The sequence below is a fragment of the Haliaeetus albicilla genome, chromosome 18, assembly GCF_947461875.1.
Source record: "Haliaeetus albicilla chromosome 18, bHalAlb1.1, whole genome shotgun sequence".
Taxonomy (NCBI): Eukaryota; Metazoa; Chordata; class Aves; order Accipitriformes; family Accipitridae; genus Haliaeetus; species Haliaeetus albicilla.
Genome location: NC_091500.1, coordinates 19,565,658 through 19,593,068, shown reverse-complemented (window position 1 = coordinate 19,593,068; position 27,411 = coordinate 19,565,658). Strand labels below are relative to the sequence as shown.

Here is a 27,411-nt window from a genome sequence, read left to right as displayed (position 1 = left end):
CCGTTTGTTATGCAAAGCTTTTAAAGTTTCACTTTGTCATTAAGATACCTGTCTAACATGAGTGGGATGGATCACTGCTGAGAAGTGTTTATTTCTCCATTGCCTACCAAGGGAGCTTAGAGAAATAGCTTAGACTAAAAACTTAACTTTCAGGTCGCTAATGCTGGGTGAAATTAATTTGGCCCAACTACATAAAATGCCACCAAGGATTATCCACTGTTTGTTCCTATAAGATCTAACTGTGTTGTAACCACTGTTCCTTAGCCAATCACTAACCTTCAGTGGTGTGGATAATTCAGATTATTTTGCATAAAGCAGTACTGTAGTCTATCAGTGTATTAAGAATTTTCTGATTTCCAGTTGCAAGTAGTTTTAAAAAGTTAAGTGTCCTGAACGTAGATTACTACCGTAGCATAACATCATTATATCCTTTAAAAATACTGCTCTCATTCAAGTCAGGCTAAATATTTGCATTGGGAATACTGACTGCTGCAAGACTAAGGAGGGACACTGGGGGAAAGACATTGTAATCTTGGTCTATATCTTGCATTCTTTTTCTAAGTATCCTCTGCAGATTGCCGTCAAAGACGGCACTAGAGTCAAGAAGCCTTTGCTCTGGTTTGGTACACTTCTACTTTCATTGTTAGTTAGATGTCCATGATGTCCACTATGTCAAATCATGAAGAATTTCTATCTGATTTATCTTCAAATCCTTAAGTTTGGGAAGTAAACTACTGCTGTCTTCCCTTTGACATGATTCAATTCAATTTGTCTGTAACATGGTGAATTTGTGTTTCTGCTAGATCTGTCTTTTTGTCACTTTTTCTTTTTTTAAGTAGTTTTATATCTTCTTGTCTGTTCTGATTATTCCTATCTGAAAAGATTGGCCTTATTGTATGAAGACCCCCATTTATAGTGTTGCACAGGGCCAAAGCCCTCATTTTTTCACTGGTTGTACAGCCCACCATTCATCTCTGGTATTTTATTTCTTCTCTTGTTTGTGGGCCTGAGAAGGCCACCAAGAAGATCATTTAGAATTTCCTTCTCTTCAGTTCCTTCCAAAATCCTTTAAGTCTCCTATAATTGGTTCCAATATATGCCACCTTCATCTGAGCGATGACAGATGACTTACTTTATATTCTCCATTCAAACTTTCTGTTAGATTTCCTACTTTTGGTCTATGGAGACTTAATTTCTTTCATTGTCCTCATTTATTTCGAGCTCTCACTTCCTGATTTCTTTAAGACTCTTTAGACTGCATTTTTGGCAATCATAGGGCCACTAAAAAAGACTTTACAAAAGGTATTAAAACTTTTGAAACCCTCAAGGCAGATGGGTCTCTCTTCAAACCTTGTGATTTATTCTGCAGAAGAGGCAGAATAAGCAAACCCCTGGAGTAGAAGCAGGGGTTAGTCACTGTAAGAGAAAACCAAATCCAAACAGTTCTTTTAATGAGCACAGGAGACTTAATGTATGTCTTCATTGTTTGAGATAACACACTTTTACTTCTGAGCAGATCACGTAGCTTCTACTGGCTATTACTGAGAAGTAGTTCATTTTCTGGGCAGTATTTATGAGAAAGAAAGTGAAGTTATTTTATATATTGTATTTTATTTATGCATTAGTTCTATGTGTTTGTTTAATTTCAGGTGTAGCAGCCTGAAAAGAGAAAGCATTCAAACATCTGACAATCTGTTAGGGTAATCCCAATTCATAAATATCCAAAGTAAGAAAGGTCACTTTCAGAGCAACTTGATAAACTCATTACAAGCTGATACTTTAGAGATTTTCAAGGAAATAGCCTCTCAATATACTATATATATTGGATAAATATCCAATGGTACCATTAGTACCTTTATAACCTGCACAGCCCAACAGATTACATCTTTAAGGCAAGCCGCGAATCTGTTCTGAATGTGAAGCTGTATTCCAGAAAGTAGATCTTCAGCTGGCTGAGTGGATTACTTCCATTCGTCCAGTAGGAATATATAGCATAATAGAAAAATAGTTTTGGTTTCTGGTAAAATTTCCTAATTAAGTCCATGTCCAGTAGTGAGTGAATTTGATCCTTGTTGGAAACAAAGGAAAATAATTTACTGTAGGACTTGCCAGTAATTAATTAGACCAACAAGCCATGCACATTCAGCTTCTCTCAGTTCAGAGGAAATTATTTCTTCCTGACTCATGCCATCAAGTGACAGTTGCTTGAGACTTCACGGAGTAATATGGAGGACATCTCTTAGCCCAGTGGTGATCAGTTTATACTCTGAAAGTTGTTACTGATTACACTTTTAAGTTAAAGGTAATAATGAAACAGGTCATAAAATTATCCAGCTTTTAAAAAATATACAGAGGAAATATGTGACTGTCTGTCCAGTTGCAGTAACAACAGAGGGCAACAGATCTTCAGTTGTCATAGATCCACAGCTGAGACCGAGTTATGACAATTTACACAAGTTCAGTTGCTGGATCCCTGTGGTAGATTTTCCTCCTAACTTGTCTCAATTATTCCTTGCTCCTCTGTAGCCGAGCAGCACATTACAGCTGTTACTTTGAGCAAAGAAACGATCTTTTCAACAATCATTGAAACAACTGCATCAATATTTCCTAAAGCAGTCTCGGTCTTGGGTTTCTGCAGGATGGGAGCCTCAGAAGGCATTTATTTGGCTTCTCGTCCCTGTAGTCCCTCCATACCCGCTCTCCATTAATACTGTGTGGTAGGTACGGTGGGAAACCTATGTCATATGACGTAGCTGTAGAGCTGTGCTGCCTCCAGACCACGTTTCTCCTTGAAATCATGATACGAAGAGGCCTAAATCTGATGGCAGAGCATTGATTTGCTCAGGTGTTGCACCCAGGAAAGGGTATCACCTATGTACACTGAGATGCAGTATTATTTCCTGAGGCTCCTCAGGCCATAGGAACTGCAGCATCAGGCAAACTCTGCCAAATTCACTACCCAGTGAGTGTAACAAAATGATAGGTCTCGTTTCATAGGTCTCAGAAAGTCTGCCTAGAACAAATCAGGGAATCCTCTCTAAACCAATGCCAGAACCAAAGTGTCATTTAGAAATAATAATCTCACAAGCTTAGACTATGTAGTTTATTGACTATAAATGGCTTGGTTTAAGTGTGGTAAGCCTACTGTATTTACTCTATTAGATGACTAGTGCTTATTAATTTCAGCTGCTGATCCCCTAAACCTGCGGATGAGCTCTGTAGACATGGGGTTGAATAAAGCTTTGCTATTATAAGCTGAAGTTCTCTCAGATTCACACCATTGAGATAATTATTTTTCATAATGTTTGGAGAATGCCATCCAGAAAAACCATGTGATGTAACAGGCAAGTTTTATCTGTTTTATTATTTGAGCTCTGGAGGAGGTCAGATCAATGGCATCAATACTTGGACTGTGGCACCCATTTTATTATAACAGTGCTTCAGCTTGGTTTGTGAAGACAGTGTTTGCGAAGAAACTGCCTGTTCCAGTGCAAATTCTGTTTCCCCTGAAGCCATTCTAATATTCACTTTACATCACACAGAAAAGTACAACTAATAGAAAAAAGGTCAAAGTCAGACAAAGTAAGTGAATCAAGCTGTCTTACATTAGATTTCTGGGTATGCCTCACAAGCACAGATAGGTGCCGGTGGCTGGTTCATGCAGATTTGTTGACTATTTCAGTTGAACTTAAGAGGTGGATAGTTGCCTTTTATTTGTAAAAACACAGCTGAGGAAACTGATTTTTTAGCAGCTCCTTTGCTACAACTGCACTTTGAAGTATTCTGTAGAACTGTCTTTAAAATTAGTAACATTCGGAATTGCTGGTTTTAGTCAGACTTTGTATGAATGTGCATCTGTCTGTGTATATATGTATATATGTCTATGTAAGATTTCTGTTAATTTTAATTTTTCAGTAATATGATGTTCAAATGCAAGAGCAAAGATTGAAGATGTGACTGCTTCCACAGTGCTTATATTGTATAAATAAGCCATTAACCCCAAATTCAGCCCTCAGTTACCGTGGAGCTACTGTATTAGATGAAACTGTCAGTTGTGCTTGGATCCTTTAAGTCTTCTTAACTCCATGATAGTTTTAATCCACTGATACATGTTTGAATGCAATCCCGCCTCATTTTCAACATAATTATGGCATGATCATCTGAGAGAAGTTTGTAAAAGCTTTTCCAGCAGCTCTCAGCCAAGATCCGTTTTCATTTACACCTGCATGCCTCATTAATGTCAATTGCTTTGCAAAGATTAAATCACTGTCTAGGTTGTTATACTAAGTTCTTCAGAAGGAGTGAGCTGGAACTCTAGAGTTCAATGAATATTGGGGATATAGCATGGTTTTGCTCATTGTAAAAATGTGTTGCAAGCATGCTAGAATCTGAATGAATCAGACTACATTGCTACCTTGTGTCTTTCATCTTTCTGTTATGTATAGGAGAAATGGGGGACAAAGGACAGAAAGGCAGCATGGGACGGCATGGAAAAATTGGTCCTATTGGTTCAAAAGGTATGCTTACTTCAATTGTTTCTCCATTTGTGTTTCAGATGAAAAATCTGTCATCATTTATGTTTGAGAAAAGTTTAAGGGCTTGAAAAATGGTTAACAAGTCTTAGAGTTTACCACAACAGGGAGTTTCTCACACTGTAGTCAGCCACATGACTGACATCTCTCAGCCAGTTACCTTTTGCTCTGACAGCAGTATATTTAGCCTTAAACCAGGGTGAGAATCCTGGTTTAAGGCTAAATAAAGAACTTTGTGCACCATCACACAAGTGTGGACAGTTAAGAGAAGCAGATGGGAAGTTGCACTGTATTTTGGCAGACTTTTAAGAGCCAGAAGACTTGTATTCTAATCTTTCCTACCCCTATAGGCTTCCTATGTGACTTTGGTTAAGTCATTTGAACCAGTGTTTACTCAAGCATCTAGATTATGAATCTAGATTTAGGCACCAGTGTAGCATATCCAGCCCTTTTCCCTCTACAGCATCTGAATTTCTGTGAAGTACATGAATGTCAAAAAAAGGATATCGATACATATTCTTTGTGTTCAAATTTCATAGCTTTGTCTGGCCTTTATTGTGGAACAACTATGATAGAAAAATCTTTATTTTTGCTTGAGCATATTTCTACTTTCCACATTTGAATGTTACTAGAGAAAAAATCAACAAGTGCTAAATGAACTGTTGACCAAAAAAGCTGCCTTAAATTTATATTCTTTTTCATGTCTTTAGGTGAAAAAGGAGATAATGGTGACATAGGACCACCAGGTCCTAATGGTGACCCAGGTAATCCATGACACACCTTGTATATGTGAAGGATTTTACAAGATGCATGCATCATCACCAAAAATACATGTCTGTTTACATATGGGGGAAATAATGAAAAATTAAATATTTGTATAGGTACTGTAATATTTCACTGTAATATCTTCAAATTACTTAAAATTATTGACGCTGCAGTAGTTGCGGGACTTGTAGTATATTTGTTGAAACATGTCTCAGAACTCCTCAGAGGTGTGATCACTCCAGAAGACTAGCAGGAACTGAAGTGCAACCATCCGTATCATTCATCACCAGGGCAAAGGGACATCTCTTCATATCCCACTATGGCTCCCAGCCAACACAAAGGAGCAGGTTGGAAGTTCCTGCCCTTCCATGGATTATTGTCATAGGAGCAGGAGATTACCAGAAATACAGATCATCCAGAGAAAAAGGTGAAAGCCTGGCATAAGAAGTGTAACCCTTACAAAAGTGGCAAATTCAGATTTTACCCAATTTTTCTCTTCCTGGCAGGGTGCACTAGGGGTGCACCAATTAGTTTTCTCATGAGAACATACTTTGTCGCTCTAATTCTTGAGCCAGAGTACCATATACCTAGTCATCAAGCACAGTTTTGCAGTGTAAGTACCCTGTGCTTAGACTGACTTAAGAAACCTAAGCTGAGTAATTGGGTAGTCAAATGCAGATTTGAATAATTACACACAGAACTGGAAACCATAATTGATCCTCGTTTTGAGATTTGAGCTCATAGATGTAACAATTATCCTTTTAGTATTCTCATTCAGATTATCTTTGTCAAACCAAAATCAATTTGGGTTAATAGACGGTTTTCTATTGTCTTATTTTATTGGAAGAAGTACCATAAATTCTGTACTTTCAAAAGTACAGAACTACATTTTGCAGGTAATTATGTGCATTACATGGTTGGAACATTAGCCTTTTGGATCTGCTGTGTTATGTTCCTTGTGAGGAGCAGGCGCAATGTGCTGTGCAGATTTTTGCTGTGGAAAAAGTGCTCTTTGGAGAAGACTGAAGAGAATAATTTTACTCAGAGTGGGAAATTTTAACAAATGTTTTTAGTAAAAAAAAAAAATCTGTTTTTGGGGGTTTTTTTTGTTTTTTTTTTTCCCCAGGGAATATCTGTCTGTGTTTAGGTTAGCACTAATGATGCAGGGCTGAAGCTTCATGGGAAGTGAACTGAGCTGCTCTGGATAAGCTCAGACACCCATGAGAACCATACGATGGTGCAGGGTGGCAAAGGCTCTAGGTTTCTGTCTGTTATTTGCATATATTGTCCTGAAACCAGGACAAATTGTTTAGATAATTATTGAAATTAGCTAGCTTTTTTGATTTTGGTGTATTTGTATCATTTCACAGGCATCCCCTGTGAGTGCAGCCAGCTAAGGAAGGCTATCGGTGAAATGGATATCCAAGTGGCCCAGCTGACAACAGAACTAAAATTCATAAAAAATGGTAGGTTAATTTTATATAAATATTTTCTTTTCTTGTTGCTTCATTTTACCGGTGTAATTGCTCGTAGAGAGTGTCACCGTTCCGCATCTGATTTGTGAAGCTATTTTGGGGTGTACAGTAACTTGGTTTATAGAAATGCGAGTGCTCACTTTTCAGCACTGCCCTCCCCCGCAGCTGTTGCTGGTGTGCGTGAGACAGATAATAAGATATATCTGCTGGTGAAAGAAGAGAAGAGATACAAGGAAGCCCAGCTCTACTGCCACGGAAGAGGAGGGACCCTGAGCATGCCCAAGGATGAGACTGCCAACAATCTCATCGCTTCGTACATCAACCAAGCCGGGCTCACCAGAGTTTTCATCGGGATTAACGACCTAGAGAAAGAGGGAAATTTTGTCTATTCTGACCGATCGCCCATGCAGACCTTCAACAAATGGCGCAGTGGGGAGCCCAACAATGCTTATGATGAGGAGGACTGTGTGGAGATGGTGGCTTCTGGAGGGTGGAATGATGTTGCTTGTCATATTACCATGTATTTTGTGTGTGAATTTGACAAAGAAAATGTCTAAGCTTGTCTGCTCTTTCTTTTTTTAAGAAAAGTTTTTAAGCCGATTGTACAAGTTACCCCATGTTTATAGAGTACAAGTGATATTTTGCAAGTATGTGGCATCAGTGTTGTACAGCTGTAAATACAATTTAGGTATTTCAAATATCAGTATTTACCCTTCAGAAGGGAAGAGCAGTGATAAGACATAGCTTGTTTTTTCTGTAGGAAAATATATGTAGTTAGATAAAAAGGTGGTTTGGGGCTAAATTCTGCCCTCACAACAGTTAACAAATGTGATTGCATGACTGTAAGGGAAGGCAGAATTTGGCCTCTAGTTGTTAGAATGATTATTTCTGAAGAAGTAGATTTCTGATATTCTTTTATCTTAGCAAAATTTGTAGTTATAAATGTTAATTGCTTGTAGTGCTATAGGGATGTTTCAGCAACAAGGCAAACATTTTGTATACTCCAGGTAGTAATTACAAATATTACTGTAAGTTTTTTGGATGTGAAGATGTTACAACTTTTTTTTTTTAAAAAACAGCCAAAGCAAACCAACAAATCAGGAATCCTACCAATTTTGTAATCTTTCTTTATTAAACTGTTCACAGATGTATGACAAGGAGGCACTTGAGTAAACTGTGTCTTAGTGCTGAGGGAGGATAAAGTTCTTATAATTTAGTACTGAAAGAGGGATCCCAGCCCGATGGGTGTTTTGGTTTTGGGGTTGGCTAAAGGTAAAAGTAGGATTTTGATTTTCTGCATTCTTTACCTGAGAATGATTTAGTGCATCAACTGTTTGAGGCCCCAAATAATTTCTTAAAGTAAACGCATTTCACATTTGTATAAGATGATCTTGGTGCATCTTGTTACAAAACAAACAAAATATCAGCCCTCCACAATCTAAGGCAGACTTCATAAATATACAACAAATCTTGTAAAAATGGTTTCACTAGTAGTTCCTTTTGGTAGGGAAATGGCTTACATGTTTACTCAGATTGTAAAGATGAGCCACTGAAAAGCAGCAAAAGTTTCCAAAATTTTCCTGGTTATGTATATAGAAGTAATAAGTAATTTTTCGCAAATAATTTATGTACCAAATTTACAATTGCATGTGATGGAAAATGTGGTGTATATTTAAAAAAACCAACAACATAATTTCACAAAGGAAATTATTAATTAGTTTGGATCTTCATAGGAGCCAGTTACATGACATCTTATCTTGCTGTTAGGCATAGAAAGATGACTGCAAAATCTCTGACTGTGTTTTTTCAGGAATACCTTGCAGAGTGTTTTAAGATTATTTTTAAGGAGAAATGATCCTTTGTATAACATAGTAATCAAAATACATACCTGATCATTATGGGAGATTGGTCTACAGGATGTCCACAGTGGATATGGCATGTGGTTCCAGAGATTTCCCTACAGCAAGGCAAGACCAACTCATATCAACTCTACAGTGCTGTGGTATATAAACTATCAATGCCCATACAATTCTGTTCATATCCACAGAGTCTGACAATATTTGATGTGATGCTATCATTATATACCTAAGAAAAGAAACCATTTTGCTTGCTATATTTACTCTCTGAATTTGAATCCATTATTGTTTGCTATTAATTTTGAAGACCAGTAGCAAATTCCTATAGTATTTGAATATCAGCCCAGGTCCAGAGCATCACTCTAAGAAATGAACACTCCTTTGATTGCTTTACTTTCTAATAAAGGTAGGTATGATTCCTATATGTTAGGTGTTCTTCCAAGTATATACTGAAATCTATTAAATAATGTGAATATGGTTCTACGCTAATATTCAAAGACTCTTTACAGAATTTGCAGGGAGCTAACAATTCCAGTGGAGCAATTTGTTTGGTTAGAATAGCGCCTTTTGAATATCATGATTGTTTCCTGCCTGCTATAGAAATCCTCAGAAACCATTTAAATCCCCAACATACTTTTGTAGAATCGTTGTAGCTATATTAAACCAGTCCAAACCTGAGTTACAGATATCTAGAGCTCCCTCATTATGTATGTGCTGAAGTTGCTAACTGTTTATTTTTCACCCAGGTTTTGAAAATCTCTGTTGTAATGTTCGATTTCCTCAGAAACATGAAAAGAGGCCTTTTGAGGAGGTGGGAAACTTTTTCAGATGCCAAGTGCTCCTATTTTAGCTGGAAGTCACACCACATTTATAAAGATTGCCTTGATGTGTAGAGCATTTAAGCAGTTTCAATTTCTATTAAAATTTTAGATGAAAAATAAAGGCAATGGAAAAAAACATTTATTTCCCCAGTTTTCATGTTCTTCAGGATATATTTTTGCAGCTCTTGATATACGAGATAGAAAGGAAATTAGTTGTATTGTCAGAGTCCTGTACATTGGCTGCACCAGTCCTTGTTTTCACCATTTGGGTAAGGAGAACAAGGCTAGTGTGTAAGGTCTCTAGCTATCCTGCAAGGAGCAAAGAGTGCACATGTGATATTTACCGTTGCGAGGAACAGGGCAAGAAATGATGACTGGAAATGAATGAGCCCTTCAGCATTTCTCTCACCCGCCAGTTGCTGACCCCCATAGGTGGACCCTTGCTGGAGGCAGAAATCAATGTTGCATGTAGCGCTCAGCCTGCATGAAGCCTGCTGATGTGCATGGTAAGATTTCCATTACTCTCAGTGGAATTTGGAGCTATTGTTTTAGGAGAAAAATCAAATGATAAGTTAGTTTTATTTGGTGTATTTTCCATGTGCTTTAAAACCTGCACTGTAATATCATTACTCCTTTTGTGTGGCTCTGTGGAAGCCTTTGGAACATGTCTGCCTGGCAAGCTGGCACTGAGGTTTCCCAGACTCTTCTTACATGCTTTACTTTTGATGGATGATTTTTCCTCATAAATATTTCCCCATAAGCCTTATTTATTTTATTCTTAATTAAGGGGCATGTTGGTGCATTTTAAGAAGGCAACAGTAACAGGTTTGGGTTTTTTTATATAGTTGCCCATTCATGCTCTTGAATGACTTCTTCACATAAAATGCATGTTTCATTCAACTGTATTCCACACCTTCAGCTGCTAAGGCTGTGTTATTGTATTACTGATGCCAGGGCCAGATGTTCATCCCCCTTCTAGGAGACGAGTTGGCAAAAGTAAAGCATTTAGCTGGCTGGGTCCAAGGGGAGCTCCATTGCCAGCGAGAGCCCTGCAGTGCCGTGGACAGCCCCAGAGAGCACCGGACGAAGTCTGACCCTGATCGCCACCTGAATTTGCCACTCCTTATCCTGGCTCCTTGGTGGAAAGTGCTTCTCCCACCTGCCTTGTTATCCTGCTCAGCTCCTGGTTTGTTATCCGGCTCGGCTCCTGGTTTGCCATCTCTCATGAACCAGCTGGTCCTCGCTGTGCCCTGACAGCTGACGTGATTATCCTTGAAAATATGGGTTTGTGACAGGTTGCAGGTTAGCAGCATAACTTCTTCCTGGCTGTGAGTTTTAAACTGTCTTATGCGACAGAGAAGAACTGTAAAAAATTAATATTTATACATGGGATGTAGAGCATCCTTATTCATATAAGTAAAATGGAGTGCTTCGTTTTTCATAAGCTCAGGAAATACCAGTTCAAATATGCATTACAAAATAGCAGCCGGTTGGACTTCTTTTGTTACAGTTTTTGATGAAAAGTGAAATAAGATGAAGTTAAAACAATTTTTTATTGTAAAATATGGTGAAGGTTCAGAATGGACAAAGAAGTTTTGAAGTAGACATTTTTCAAGATGTTTCCTTTCGGAATTTTTCAGAATTTCATTTCTGAGTTCTGAAGCTTCATTTTGACCCATGAAGGGATTTGGTTTTATGTTATTGTTAATATGCTTTACACCATGTCAGTAACAGTGTTCAGTATAATGCTTGAAATATTTTACTTTATTCTTTATGGCTTAATTTCCAATGGGAACAAGTTATCTTTCTGAGAGTTCTGTTGTTTGCCATACTGAAAGAGTTTGACACTTGAATGGGTTTCACCTTCTGGGACTGCTATGACACTGTAAACACTCTGAATACAAAGGAATAGGTAGTTCAACCAACATTAAGTAGAAGATATTCTTACTGATTATGAAAGTGATTCATTTAAGTATTATGCCATATAACTAGCAGTTTATGCACTATTACAAGTGTCCAATCATTAAATAAGATAAAACAAATACAAGCATTTTTAAATGTGAAAATCTTACAAATATACTTTCATCCTGAATTAAAACAAAAAGATGTCAAAGTAACCATATTTCCAGTAAAGCAAGGTTTCACCTAGTTCTATATCCAGATCCAGTTTTTATGGGAAACACAGTGACTTGTGATGCTGGTGGCTGAATCAAATCCTAGAGCAGAAAATTAGCCTACAATGCAAACACTGATTGATTGTACATGACTCTACCCCTTGCACTTTCTGGACCGCTTCCCCTTAACCTTTATTTTCAAGCATTCTGCTCACTTAGCTCTGTATATAAATGCGTGCATGAGTTTGTCCCAAGGGTCAACCTCTTTTCCCTGGAGATTGTGGGTTTTAATTTTTGGCTTGCCCTGTGGTGCCAGCAGGTCCACATCACTCAACCTGTTTGCCACAGGTTATGGACCAAGAGATGGGTTTTTTTGTCCACCGGGGAGAGCTGGAAATGCTCTGTGAAATGAAACTGTGTCCGTGAAACCACTTGTGATGTGAGAGGTATTGTGCAGGACCGGAGCCGGCCACTCACCCATTCCCTGGGGTGCATATTGCTGGTTGGGGAGAGGCAGTCCAGCCTACCGAGAGGAGAGTTGACCTTGTTATTGTGGGTAAAAAGAAACCAGAGTCTTAAGATTTACTTAGGGGAAAAAATGTGCAGTGGAGGGTTTTGATTATTTGCTTTACAGAGTAGCTGAGAGAAAGAACAGTTTGTTTTTAATTTTGCTGTGTTAGGAGAGTACAAACTATGGGAACCGGGAGAGAAAGGGTTTGTGGAGAGGATGATAGCTGTGTGCTCAAGGTGTTTTTCTGGATGCATGTCTCCTCCTAGCCAGGAGCCTTTCAGTTGGATGAGGAGGGGAGTCCTCTCAAGAGGGAGAGCATGAAATGGAAAAAGTGGGAGAAGCAGTGAGTGGATGTGCAGAACCAGCAGTGAGTGGGATGCCCATGAGGCAGAATGTAAATGTTACCTCCAGCCGTTCTTCTGCTTCCTGCTAGGGAAACGTAATTATCTTGCCCCTTCCATCAAAACGTCTCACTATAGCTCTGGATGGGTAGCTATAAAAATAGAGGGAGGTGACCAATTTAGCACAATGTCTGTGTCTAAATAAAGCCCAGTTTGAGTCTACAGCCAAATAATAGCATCCACTACTCTTTGGGTATATTAATGTATGAAATCACTGGGGATATAATTAAACACTGCTATTCAAAGGCTAGCTATGTAGTATTGATGAGTTTCTGTATATCCTTTACATATGAAAGTGTGAATACTGCCAAGAAGTCAGCAATGGAAGGTCTGGTGTGCAGCTGAACAATACATGCGTTACCATACTATCATCTAGTGGCAGTAAGAGGCAAAATGAAGGAGCTGAGTAGTAGTTTGCTTCTGCTTGCATTGGAGTTACCATGTTATTGAGTGCAACCACCGATGTGGTATTGAACAACTGATTTCCCAGCTCTGAAGTCTTTCATCAGATTTCTTCTCTTCTTTGTGAAAAGATTATTTTGATTTATAGCAAAGAGATATGCACTGATTTTAAGTCCAATGCCAGGTGGGAGTTTTGACTAAGAAGTGAGAAGTGTGCCCAAATGAGTTCAATTATCATGCCTTGGAGTTAAGAAAAAGAAAACAAGTCAAGCTGTGCTCTGCAGGCCAGCATCTAAACTGCAGGTGCAGATCTTCACCTGGCATCAATCAACTTCAGTGAAGCCAAATTGATTTATACCTGCTGAGGATTTGGCACAGTTTCTTCATAAATTCTAGATTTATGTTTATTTTGGAAAGAAAGAGACAGAGAGAGGGAGGAATTTTGATGTTTATAATTCATTCTGACTGCTGTTATTCAAAGTTTGAGCTGGTGTAATGGATACATCTCTCATGCAAATTTCTGGGCTATAATCAGTTATGACACAAATATTGAATGTAAAATAGTTGAAGTAGATGTATGTTGTGAAACTTGAACCTTGAAAGTACACAAGGGGTATGATGCAGAACACAAAGAAGCAGTAAAAGCATTCAACATAAAGAATAATTCCTCCATCATTTTGTATTCTTCTATGAAAATTAAACCTTTGCTTTTTGCCATACAAAACATTGATTTATAGGAGTGGACGGGTGCCATCTAGTGAAGAAAAGATTTGTTGCATATCTTAAGAGCCACAAATCCAACTTTGTTCCAGCTTCATCCTTTAGTATGGTCGGAATGATAAGGACAGACAAACATTCTGCAAGAGGGAAATTAAGCAATATGTTCATTTTACTGTGTTTGTAGCACACACTGAAATAAAAGAAGGTATAAAAATGCAAAATACTAACTTCCTTATTACAAAATGCCCTGCACATATAATATCAGCTTGTTTTATTTAATTCCATTCCCTGCTTCTTCCCCAGCCTCACTTCCCTTCTCCTCTAGATAAAAAAATCTAATACAGTAACTTGTGACTTATTTAGGTAAAGTTCAATATCTCTTCAAAATATACCCAACTAGATTAGCAGAAAAAAATATAGTTGACCTTGATGTAGGCAATTCCTTTTTCGTGCTGATTTTTGGCTACATCTTACTATTCAGAAGCTTCTGAAAGTGGAAGATAAATTCTGGATCCCTTAACCTGGCAATGCAAAAGCATAAATGCATTACAGCTGATGCATTGACACCATGCCTAACACTTAGTGATAACATCTCTTTGTAAAAAATACTCTTCGAGACGACTGTCCTGGTCTCCACAGTGTACTCAGTTTTCTTCTTAAAGCTTCTCTTCCTTTTGCATCTCATCAGACCCACAAGGGAAGTTAATTGTTTACTTTTATTATATATTTGATACTGTATTATCTTGGAAATTGATTTGTCTGTGCAGTTGTTTTGAATCATAAGCAATTTAAAATGGATTCTTTGAAAATATGGTTTATACTATTAACTAAGATGAACCTCCTTTAAGTTTAGACCAGAGTAAATAGAAGATCAACAAATCTACTCCATGAGACAAATCTGCTTCATGATTTTAAATTAAACCAAAATGGGCTGGTTGTTAACAGATGAGAAGTCAGCATGCATTGACGTTACAGTTCAGATAAAGCAGGGCCTGAGTTCGCTGACACCAGGACGTACTGTGGCATGTTCATTATTAGCTGACACCAGGGATACCTGCTCTGGTGCTTTGTGAGCCTTATATTTATTTGGCCAGTTTTCTATGGGCCAAATTCTCTCTTTCTGGTGCCACTTGCAGATCATTATCTAGCAATGCCTGCCTCAGGTGTTGGCTGCTCCTTCTATCATCAGCGTTAGCCTGGTTTTTGAAGAACAAGGCTAATGCGATTGCATGCCGTATTTCCTTCTAACAACTTTTGAACCTTTTACCATTTTCAACCAGGTGTGACAGAAAGTGTCAGGGATCTGAAGTTTTTAAACATTTTGTGTAAAGATGTAAGTGGGTAATGAACAAAGATTTCCCTCAGTCCCTCCTCAGGAAATAGCTGCAGTGTGAACTCATCTGTTGTTAAACACCAAAGAGTCATCTTGGAGACAGACTATACAAAATCCTAACCGCAGGAAAAGATTTGATTAGAAATTGTCCTTTCAGGCACTGAAGACTTGAGATAATAGTGGTGGATGCTATAGGAAACCAGCCTTTCTCAGTCCGATTGCCCACAGAACAACTCATCTGTTCTATGATGTCCAGTTGATGGTATGCTGGCTGCAGTGAAAAGGGACCATTAGATCACCTCTTAGCCTAGAAGAGAACATTTTCCATACATGTCTCTTTGAATCAGCTTTACTGTGATTTGAGTGTAAATGATATTTGATCATTTTTTTACTTAGTCCAACACTGATCCCATCCCTTTTTTCCCCCTTGTCGAGATCACTAACCAGGGATGAAGACAGAATTTTCAAAACCACTCAGCATTGTCCTGTCTCTCCTGGGAGCAAGAACAGGCATCGACAGAGCCGGGCAGTATAAAGTCCTGTGCATCCCACCTTTTCTGCTGGAAGCATGCTGCATGCTTTATGTTTGCATTTATATAATGTTTTATGCCTTTTCCAACTGGATGTATTTTGCTTCCCTTACTCTTTACCTTGTTTATGCTGTGATGGGATATAGGCAAAAAAAAATGGCCTTGTCTGCTGTTTAAGCAAGTAATGTATATGTGTGATTGGAGGCTACAGATAAGTACCTTCACAGAAATCCATTTTTAATAGTGAGCAGACAGGAGAAAATAATTTGTCATAAGATTACAGAGAGGAATATTTAAACCTGTTATGAAATTTCTAAAGAACTTAAGGAGTACGATAATGATTATGCAGGCTAGGTTTTTTGCTAGATATGTAATGAAAATGAAAAGATATCAAAGACACACAGTGGAAATCAATATTAACTAAGGTATTATGTATGAAATTAGGGTAGAAAAGAAGAAAATAATATTTCATGTAAAAAGGATTGAAGGAAAGCAGTCATGGGGCATAATTAACTGGGCATTCCTTACTTTTGTGGTTTTGGTGAGCCTATTTTACCCTTAATTACCCTGAACTGATTTTTTTAAAAGGTTTCTTCAAGCTAGGTACTGGTTTTTTGCATGTTCTCAATCCCTGACTTCATTGCCAATCTTCTAACAGAGGACAGTTCACCTCGCTGTAAATGACAGTGTGTAGGGTTTACCGTGCTGGGAACACCACTACAGCAGGCAACCTAGCCTGGTAGGTGTTTTGCCTAGTTAAGGTCAAATTTTTGCACCCCTTGAACAGAGGACAGTGGATAAATTTGCTGAATGTCTTGGGGTGCCTCAAAGGGCACTAGGTGCCTCTGTATGAGGCAGCTGAATTGAGCCCATCGTGATGATCAGTTTAGCCTCCTGCTAATTACCACTGACAGCTTTGATGGGAGATTTCTGCTGGCTGTGAGAACTTATGCTCTGTGCACATAGGCCAACACCTAAATGGAGACTTTTAAATGGAAGTGTCCAGATCCCCTTGCTCCCCTGACTGCTCCTGGTTTGCCAGAAGCCTTGGCTCAGGTTTGCTGGATGGGAGTTGTCTCCTCTAGTTTTAAACACTAGCACTGTAGATATCTGCATCTGAGCTAGTCACACTGTCTCTCTTTATAGTCTGTGGGGAGAAATAAGTGCATTCAGGGTATGATTCATCTGTCCTATTTTAGATGTCTAAATTGGGATGGGAACGTTCCTTGTTCTGACTCCTCATTTCTTTCCATGGCCCCAAGGTGAGACCAAGGTGACAAGCTAAAATGCAGACATTTCTGTCTGATCAGATGAATCCCACCCATCAAATCTCAGGAACTTCCACCCCCAAATCCCCATTATATAGAGCTGGCACTCAGATGTTTCCCTTGCTGACCAGCTGTGCTTGTCATGTAAAGTTATGAAGAGAGGCTATTTGAGGTTGTGAAGGAGGTGTGACCTCCACTAGAAGAGCATGACCTGCCACGGTGACTTTTTGTCACATGGTGGGTCCAGATGCTCCTTCTATCATGCAGCCCAGTGTGGTACTGACTCATGAGTCACACTCAGGAAAAAAATCAGTGCTCTGCCTGCAGAAAATAACTCTCATTTCTCCCCTTCCCAAACTGGCAGCTATGATCACTATATTAGAGGCAAGCTGAATTTCTTCTTATCTCTCTTTCTTGCGTGAGAGAGAGAGAATAATGGTTGCCTGGCATCCTGGCATTGTTTTTTCCTTCCCTGCTACCTGTGATATGTGCCTTTCCTAGTCTGTGCTGCAAAGCAATAAAAAGCACCTCCAAGAGAGACAAGGGGCAGCAGAAAGAAGAAACCACAAGCACTGCCATGGCAGAGACCATTTCAGCACCTTCGATGCACAGAGTGTCTTGCTTGACTAGTTTCACCAGCAAAAGCTCAACAGAGAAGCACTGTGGGTGTGCTTCATAACCCAGATGGGAATATACCATACTGAATGTGTTAAAAAGGTTACAGACTTCCTGCTTGTAAATGTAAAATCAGACACGTTCCAGTAACCCAGCTCTAGCTAGGACTATACTGGGTTTTTGTAAGCTGGTCCTCAACCCTTCACCTAAATCTGTGAGCTAGGAGACAAAGGAAAAAGAAAAAAGTTCCTTTTGCATGGAGCATGCAAGAACAGGAAATCAGATGGGGAGATGGGAAGCTCTGGGGGCAAGCCTGAAGCTCTCAGGACAAGGTGGCTGATGGGGGTGATAAGGAGAACACTGCCCTAAAGGTCTCTGGAAGAGTTATGATGTGCTCATGACAGAAGGTCTTGCAAGCATAACACTCTTTCTTTTTTGGACAGAAAGACCGCATGAAGTCTTTCCTTAGTGAAAGGTATGTTCAGAGCATAAATGTGGTTATAACACAAACAACTTTTTGATACAACAGAGATAAAAAATCCCATCTTTTTTTTTTTTTTTTTTGTGAAGCAAACTCTGGGGGTTTTGGCCTTTCTGAAAGGGTTTAGGCTGCCAGGGGAGGCATATGCTGCAAAGAATCTTCTGCAACACACTGTATGTGGTATCTCTGCCCTTTTAAGTGTCCACTGGGGAAAAATGCCAGTGAGGAGGGGTGTGGAGGCATCATGTGGTGCTGGCACAACAGTCAGTGCTAATCAGCAGAGAGAGGGGTCAGGCCTGCAAATCCAGCAACATCATTGGAGAGCACAAGCACATTTGAACTACCCAGAGAATAAATGCCTGGTGGTGCATCATGAAAATGCTTTACTGAGGTGCTGGTACTACATAGACAACATATTTCTTTTTAATTTGATGGGAAAAGCTTTTGTCTGCTGTGATGAAATAGGAAAGGCTGAAAGATTTACTGTCTCAAGGTTAATTGCAATCAGATCTTTGGTGCAATTAATTTTAACAGGGGAAGAGAATCATGGGCCAGAAAAGAGGAAGGGCAGGTTAAAGAATATTTAGATGAGTTAGAAATGTTCTAGTCAGCAGGGTCAGGTGAAATTTGGTACAGAATACTTAAGAAAGTTGCCAAAGCAATTGCTGAGCTATTAGTGATTGTCTTCAGATGCTTATGGAGGATCAAGAGGTCTCAGAGCCCTAGAGAAGCTTTCACATAGTACCTCTATTTAAAGAAAAAGAAAGATAAAGTAGCACATTGAGCAGCTTAACTGGGATACCAGAGCAAATGGTTAAACAATTAAGTAAAGGCACCAAGTAGATAGCAAAGTGATGGAGACAGTCATTGTGGATTTGTCAATAACAAATCATGTCAAATCCACCTTTATATTTTTTACTTTGCTGATCTGGTATGTCTAGAAAACCAGTAAGATGTGGTATTTCTTGATGCTCACATGCCAAATGGGGAATAGCTTTAATTAGTTCCCAGAAAGTGAGTGCACTGCTTAAAAAACCTACTGTCAAAGAAACAGTATCAGTGCTTTGGGGTAAAAATGAGAGGGCATTTCAGGTCAGAATTCTGTGAGCTTTATCCTGAACACAATTCTACTCAGTATTTATACTGATATTTTGAATGATATGATGAAGGAGTAAGGAGGATTTCAAGAACTGTGGGTGACAGGATCCTATTTAAAATTGATTTTTACTCAGTGGAAAAATGGCTGATATTGACCAATGAAATACAATAACAGAAAGGGAAAAGTACTGTACATAAGAAAAAAGTGACCAAATTCCCCAGAATATGTGAAAGGCAGAAAAGATTGGGAGGTTTCAGGGCTAAGATCAGTACTAAACTGCAAAAGATTTCAAGATTTGATGGTTTATTGAGTCATTTCATTCTGGGATATACTTGTATATAAAGACATGGAAGAGAGTTATTTTCTTTTCCCCTGTGTAGGTGGGGTCTCAGCTGGAATAGTGGGTTCACTTCTGAGCAGTGGGTATGGACAAAATTTTGGGAATCCAAAGATGAAGCAACAAGACTGATCAACAGTAGGAAAATGTGACCTGTGAACTAAGACTAAGAGCTCCATTTAATCTAGAAAAGGGCTAAGTAAGGAAGTGTATGGTGCAAGATGTAAAGGCTCTTTATAAAGGAGATGATAACTGATCATTTCCAATGCCCACTGATGACATGGCATGAAGAAATAGGCTAAATGTGAAGCCAACAAGGTTCGGTTTGGATATTGGGAAAAATCTAACAAAAGGGACAGTTAAGCTCTGAAACAGTTTTTCTAGGGAAGCAGTGGTATCATTATTATTATTATTGTTGTTGTTGTTATTAAGTATTTCCATGTTCTTCACTGGAAATAATTCCACATTAAATACAAAAAAATTCTTTTTGGCTTGTTTTAAAAGCAAGATAAACTGGATTAGGCCCCTCTGCAGAGGGATGGACTAAACTAGTGATTCCTAATACTGCTGTAGCTAAACATCCTTGCTGCTGCCTTTACATCTTCAGTGCTCTACTGCTTTTGACTCCTGCTACTCCCCTGCCTGCTTCCCAGCCCCTGCTCTTTCCTTTTTGCAGCTGTCCTGCCTTCCCCACACCAGCCGACGCTGCTGCTGTCTTCTGCTTGCCTCTTAACTGACACTCCTGGCAGTGGTGGCTGGGAACACAAAAAGCCCATAAGAGATTGTCATGACTAGCACACCTCACTCCTTGGAAGCTGCTGTGCTATATAGTTTCTTCTGGTCCCTTCCAGGCCTGTATTTCTGTGCTGCCATGATGCTATGACTTCTTTTCCTGGCAGAGCGTAGTGTGACATAGACAGTGCTTGATAATGAGTGTGAAGCAGAACTGTGCAAAAAGGATTTTGAGTCTTCTTCTCAGTCAGCTGTACGCTAATCTGGCCACCTATCTATGCCTGCCCAGCATCAAGGATACACGTTTATGCTGACTTCCAGTAGCTGTGAGGATTTTGTTGATTTTCCTAGCCAAATCCTTTGCTGCTCTTGTTTGTAGCTCAGGCACCTTTGGGCTGGCTCAGCACCAAGGGCAAATCAAGTAATAACACAGCGAGTCTCCTGTGGCTGGCAGTGCAAGTGCCGGTGCTGTGCTGTGCTCCTGGCACGGTGCAACACAGGCCAAAGGCAGCCAGGAAAATGTGCCCCAAATGAAATCTTGCTGTGAGCATGTTAGGCTAACTTCTGCAATCTTATAAATAGCCATATGTGTTTACACTGCAAAAAGAATTACACCCACACACATACAATATCACTCCAAAATAAGGAAACATAAACTGTTAATGTTTGGCCTTTTGGAATCAATATTAAGTCCAGTGATTGCTTGCTGCTCAGATGTATAACTTTGCTTTGGGATCTCCATAATATTTTCCTAACTTTGATGTCTTAGCAGACTGTCACCAGCAGATACTGGAGTGGAAACAGGCATGAGAACAGCCTGGAGAAGAGAAGGCTCCAGAGAGACTTTACAGCGGCCTTAAAGTACCTAAACAGGGTCTACAGGAAAGCTGGAGGGGTACTTTTTACAAGGGCATGTAGTGATAGGACAAAGGGTAATGGAAGAAGTTCTTCACTGTGAGGGTGGTGAGGCACCGGCTCAGGTTGTCCAGAGAGGTTGTGGCTGCCCCATCCCTGGAAGTGTCCAAGGCCAGGTTGGATGGGGCTTTGAGCAACCTGGTCTAGTGGAAGGTGTCCCTGCCCATGGCAGGGGGGTTGGAACTAGATGATCTTTAAGGTCCCTTCCAACGCAAACCATTCTATGATTCTATGGTAAGTTTGGTTGGTGGTTTTTTTAGTTTTTTTTAGGGTTTCTAAGTAATATTTTTGAGAAGCTAAATTACATTTCACAGAAATATAAGGGTATTTCCACTAGAATTAATTGTTCCAACTTAAATATTTGTTTTCTAAAGTAATTTCAATGAAAGCTTGTAAATGTTTCAAGTAGTGTTTCACATTTGCTTGTATTGAGCATGACTCCAACTAGATTTATCTGATAGCTGTTGGTACTTGTATGGGAAGAGACCATGAATAGTCAGTCCTTTCCATACTGCACATGCTCCTCACAAATCTACAGACCGCTACTGTAACTCATCCCTCTTCCTAGTCTGTTCAGATGTTGCTCCCCTGTTTCAGGACTGTGAGTATGACCCTATCATTTTCTCTTCCTCTGCCACTGCCCTAGTCCTTTTCTCACACTAGCATATGCTCTCCTGCTTCGGAAGTAAGTGATGGATGGCATCAACTGTTGGACTCAACCAAAAGAATAGGCAGAAGTAAGACAGGATACTTTTTTCTTAAAAGGCTTCTGTGGGCTCCGCAACCTCCACATGGACCTTCCCATGCTCATCGCTATAGTTTCTTGTTGTCCACCAAAACAGTGTTCTGATAACTGATGCTCAAAATCCTGGAAGTAAATTACTAAATCTCTGACTGAAGAAAGATCACAGCAATTCCCTGTGTCTATTGCTTGTATGGCTGATGCAGACAATGATGTCCTAAACCAGCACAAAAACATTTTCTAGAGTAAACCTGGGCAGTCTTAAAGTCTAAGCTATGCACAACATGGATTGAAGCCCCCTGTTTGCCCTGTAGCCCTAGCACAGTGCTTCCTATTTCGTCAAGGCCTCTGGGAATCAGCTTTATTAGTAAAAATTATGATTGTGGTAAGTATATTTTTGATAATATGACTCAGCAATAAAAACATAAGTATATATCAGCCTTACATCCTTGAGGGAAATATAACTTTAAAAAAATTAAGTTCTACAATTCTGTGTCACATGCCTTTTACATTTTTCAGTATATGCCTCTTGTAAAACATGTAGATAGTAAGAGTATCCTGAGTACATATGTACTCTCTTTTTGAAACTAATGACTAATTCCAGGCATATTAGTTTTCTTGGCTGTTGAAAGGGCAGATAAAAAATCATGGACATGCTAAACAAATTATCTTTAACAGTCTGCTCATCTCAAAGCAGAAAAAAATCACTCTTTATCTGACTTTCTACATCTGAATGACTTAGCATGTGAAGATACAGGAAAAAAAGTACACTTCTCTTTCTAGGTGAAGATCAAAAAGTCTTTTACAGACTAAAAATTAAGGTTCTTAAATCCCTGCGCATTAGGTAATGATCTAATTTTACATGTGGGAGAAATTAAAGCACAAAGAAATTATCAGTTTTATGAACCATATCATTGCAAACCTGTGAGAAAGAGCAGAATAAAACCTGAAACTCTTCAGCATAGTCTTTTGCTTTAATTAAAATTCTTTCCTAAAAGTAGTTGTTCTCAGGAGTTTTAGTAGATGTACATGTTGAAATTCTACTAATATAACTCGTTGAAATATATATTGCATCTTTTGAAAGCTTGGAAATGAGGTTCTTGTCTTCTGAGGGTGAGCATGGACATTCTACAGCAGAGCTCATAAAAAGGAAGTTACTTTTTGATTGGCAAACCCCTCTCCTTTCCTCCCTATGCTTCATCATAAACTACAGGTCAGCAGCATAATCTGGGGTTTGAGTATCTTTGGAGTAAATGGAGTTATGTACTATAGGTGAGAGAGATTATTAATAAAAAGATGAAAAAATATCCTGGGGAATTGCTTTGTGTTATGAAACCTCATGCTTACATCCATTTTCATGAAAGAAGAGAGATTACATTCTTTAAAAAGTCATAATTAAAAGATTGTTTTTATGGCGCATTACTGAATCATTTATAAACCTAAAGGGGGAGAACTCAAACTAGCTGGTATCTGCAAGAGAAAGGGCAGGTCGCTGCTGATATAGGCAGATGTGTATCTTCGAACTGAACTACTCGCAAATGTCATGTGAAATAACTGAAAATATCAGAAGGAGGAATTACACATACAGAAGTTGATGACCATGAGAAAACATGCATGCAGCTTTGGACCGCAGGCTAGAAATTACCCTTCCTATCTATATTCAAAAAACTGTGAAAAGGCTCTGACAGATTTAGCTGCAGCAATTTCAAATGTTACTTCTCCTGCCTGCCCTATTTTTCTGACAGAGGTTGCCACCACTTAGCAGAAGAGGCAAAATGGGACAGGTTGCTGCGCTTCACCCACTTCTGGTCACACCTTGCATATTAACACAATTCTCTCTTACAGTGGATGGGCTTAATACAGCAAAATGGGGTGACTGAAGTGTGGACGCGCATCCGGCTCTCTTGCTGCTGGGATAATGACAGCAGTTTCTGTCAGAGAAATGAGGGGAAGAGCCTGACTGCTAATGTTCTTACCAGCCCATCATTCAGTCTGGAGATCAGAAGCAGTTTCACCCCCCTGTTCCTGCAATGGCCCCACGCCATTACACAAGCTATCAGGCAGGCTGTTTCTGTGATGGCAGACATGCTATGTGCTGTGTGCCCTTGGCAGTAAGATGCAGAATTGCAGGGGAGGTTGGACTGACCTTTGGAGGTCACCCGGCCCAAGCCTCTGCTCAAAGCAAGGCTAACTTCACACACAGCTATGCACGTGCACTGGCAGACATTAACGTTTCCTCTGTAAACTGATTTCATGGAGCGTTTCCTTTTCACATGCTCTTCTGGAGTAGTTCACTTTTATAGATCAAGAACACAGAGCACAAAAAAGTGATTTTTTTTTTTTTTTAAAGGAAAAAGTGCTTGGTCATCAATGGAAGCTGATGTGTAGGTGCATTTTTTTTGTTTTGTTTGACATACAATTTTTCACAAAGTATTACATTTCCGGTTTCTTCTTTTTAATAGATATTGTTTACAACAGGTGAACTTTTTATTCCATCAGAAAATCTATTAAAGGTACAGTAGGCTGATACTCAGTTTGCCCAAGACTGGTGAGTTTGCACATTATAAAAAACAAAAATATCCAGTGGAGTGGGGGAGAGGAAAAGCAATCATGATGTGCATAAACAAATATGTAGTTCATGTGTCTAGTTTCATGTTGGTATTACAAAGAAGTTGGCAATTGTACAATAAATTTTAGGCTTTTTACTTGGGTTCCTTTACCTCTCATGGTTATTCTTGGATCTCAACTCTCCAAGTGAGATGGGTTGAACTCTGCATATGATAAGCTGTCTCCCTCTCCTGAATATTATGCGTAATCCTGGAGCTCCATTGCAAGCTTGGAACATCTGGTTGTCATCCAATATGGCAAGAAACAAAAGTTCCCCAGAGAAAATCCAACCATTAAGTATATAAAGGAAGAACTAATGGCTCCAGAGGGTGGACCAATAAGATATAGAAATGATGACAAATGTGACAGTCAAGTCTTTGAAATGGTAGGTGGTGTGAAAGTTTATGAGCATTTAACCTCTATTCCTTCACTGCTCACTTCAACTGTCAAACTAAGCAGACTGTGGGGAGCAAAATTCATAGAGGATGTGCTAATTTTTTAAAACATATTTGTATTCTTGCTTCTACATCCCCCTTTGTTTTTGGTAATGACAAGGTTTCAGCAGGATTCTTATTCTTTGGACAAGGAAAACAGCTAAGTATATTTTGGAGTGTAGGCACCTCTTTTGAGAATTGTGAGGTGAAAATGAGAGAAACAAAGAAATTTGACAGTTATCAAGATCAAAGCCAACCTCCAGTTGGCCAGAGGAGTGGAAAGACCTTGTAATGAACTTTTTTTCATTTAAAACCCAAGTACAACACTGGGACAAAATTTCAGAAGCACAAGAATTAGTATGAGGCAGAACTTCTAGGAGGGAAAAAAGGTAAAATTAAAATGCGTTTTTCAAATTTTTGTCCATCTCATGAACCCCTGGCTTTACCAGCTCCGTAGTAAAACAGCTTCTGGGAAGCAGTGCTGCCAGGAAGATGAAGAGCTGAGTTATTAAGGAACTGGTTACCCACATGGCTCAGACAGCTTGGGAGACTGTTGAGGTAGCATGTTTGGTGTTTGTGGCATGTGGGAGCCAGCTGGCTGCAGAGCGAGGCAGTAGCTCTAGAGAATTCATCTTTGTTATTGTATTATCTTGATTTCCAGCTGCCCAGGGAACTGGTAAGCCTTACCAGCTCCTTTATGAGCTTGGATGGTGGCTGAGACCTCAGCCAGCCAGACTGCTTAAAAAACCCCCAAAGAGCTCAGGGATTAAGCAACGCAGGAGTTGGCTAGATAAAGGGCTTTAGCAGCCAAGCACCCAGGAGATGGGTGGGGGGCAGAGTGGTCAAAAATGAGTAGATTTTCCTCAAAGGTTGCAACATAATCAGCGTATCCCTGCAGAATACTTTGATCCTATCAAATCCATTATTTTCTGACTACTGCTGGGAAATTTCTGATAAGCTCCAAATCTAAAAAACAAGTAAAAATCTTTGCATTTGTGTTTTTGCTTTTTACGTAATGAAGTGATAAGATATGTAGGCTTCACACTACACCAAGTACAGTAGCATGTAATACAGGTCTGAAGACAAAGGACCTTATTTTGCAGTATCTTTTCTCCATTTACACTTGTGAAAGTGACTGTAAAGTAGGTTTTACAGTGAACACACTAGTGAAAATGCTCAGATACCTTCTAGGACATATTTCCTCTGGCCTGTGACTGTTCTTCCAGTGGAGAAAGAATTGTACAAGCTTGATTATGATTACACAACTTTCTGATTTTTGATTACAGATTTAATTCAATTGCTGGCTCATTACTGCCATAATAACAACTTCTGAAATGTACTAATCTGTAATCAGAACTCAGGCATAACAATATGGTTGAAAATTATTTCTGTGAACCAAATGAGACATTTTGTCCCTCAACTACCATTTTCTTTCATTGCAGGGTAAATAATGGTGCAAAACATCCTTTGGACACTTCCTTCTGATGGCCTCTCTTCAAGAAGCAACTGAAAATTTCATCTTACCTCTGACAGGCTTAATTATTTAAGTAAACTATTACTGTAACATTTAGACATATAAAAATCTTACTGAAGTCAGCAGGGTTATGGTGAATTTTTAATACTTCGGAATTGAAAGCAAAATTTAATATATTGAAATGAACATCTTCAGCTTCTTTTAATGTAAACCAACATAATCCTTTGCTTGATGCAACTTACAATTTAGCTATGACATTAAATGTTGGGGAAAAAATTGTTCTGTTTATTACAGTATAAATAGCTGCCTGCATTTAACTGAGAGCAGAATATAGAAGCACAGTCCAGAATTTAAACCAGATCAGTTTGCTCACTATGGAAAACAGATAGATGACAAGGAGAAGGATTTCAGGTAATACAGTGAATACCATTCAGATTATAAATAATGGTAGTCTTCAAATGACACTCAAGAGACGGAAAGAAGCAATAAAATTAGGTAATTTTACTGTGATATTTTCCAGTTCTTAGATGATGACTGTAATAATTTACCTTCTGCTTGAAATAGCTACTTTATAGTATGAAGCACCCCTGAAACTACAGATTTTTTTTCATCCACTGGGAATGCAGAGCTTCAGCTTTCATACAACTCTCCTGTTTAACCAGTAGGTAGAATTAGTCTGTGCTGGGCTGTGAAGAGCTTCATGCATATCTGAATACTTTTTGTGGTGCCACAAGTCTATTCTGCAATGGCCCTTATAGCCAGGAAATACTCATTTTTTTCCTACTTTGCACTGAATTTTATTAATTCTGAAAATGTTCCTGAACTTGATAGTGGTTATCTCAAAATACAGATGCATCCTAACTGAAGTTCTGCAACTGAATTATTTTATTAGTCAAATTTAGATTTTGGTGTGAATGGTCAAAATGGTCCTTTTACTAAAATGGACTGGACCAAAAGTCCAGATAAAACCAACCAAATCTTTAAAGTCTTTCCTTCGCAGCTCAGGATCCCAATGAACACATTTCTCATTTTTATGCTTACTATGAATACTTAGCTATGTTTTAAGCCATATATATCTATGTTTTAAGCTAGTCATACACTTTTTCTCAATGTAGTCATACACTTTTTCAATTAAACTTTTCCTTTCACATCTAAAGGTGGAGAAAATGCTCCCACTCCTCCTCTTCCCTAGTCTAGTGGTTTTCTGGAAGACAAATTAGCAAGCGAATATTACCCCTAAACACCAC

The 27,411-nt window shown here is 39.0% G+C and overlaps 1 protein-coding gene across 4 annotated transcripts in view; it reads left to right on the top strand.

Moving 5' to 3' along the window:
- Positions 1-9,306, top strand: part of COLEC11 (collectin subfamily member 11) — a 48,236-nt gene extending 38,930 nt beyond the window's left edge. For 3 of the 4 annotated variants that reach the window (XM_069805861.1, XM_069805860.1, XM_069805859.1), the window contains exons 4-7: positions 4,446-4,517; positions 5,243-5,296; positions 6,668-6,763; positions 6,920-9,306. In XM_069805861.1, coding sequence (XP_069661962.1) covers positions 4,446-4,517; positions 5,243-5,296; positions 6,668-6,763; positions 6,920-7,329 — 632 coding nt within the window. In that variant the 3' untranslated portion in view covers positions 7,330-9,306. The remainder of the gene's footprint in view (positions 1-4,445; positions 4,518-5,242; positions 5,297-6,667; positions 6,764-6,919) is intronic. The other variant, XM_069805862.1, reaches the window with a different exon arrangement.
- Positions 9,307-27,411: the final 18,105 nt, after the last annotated feature.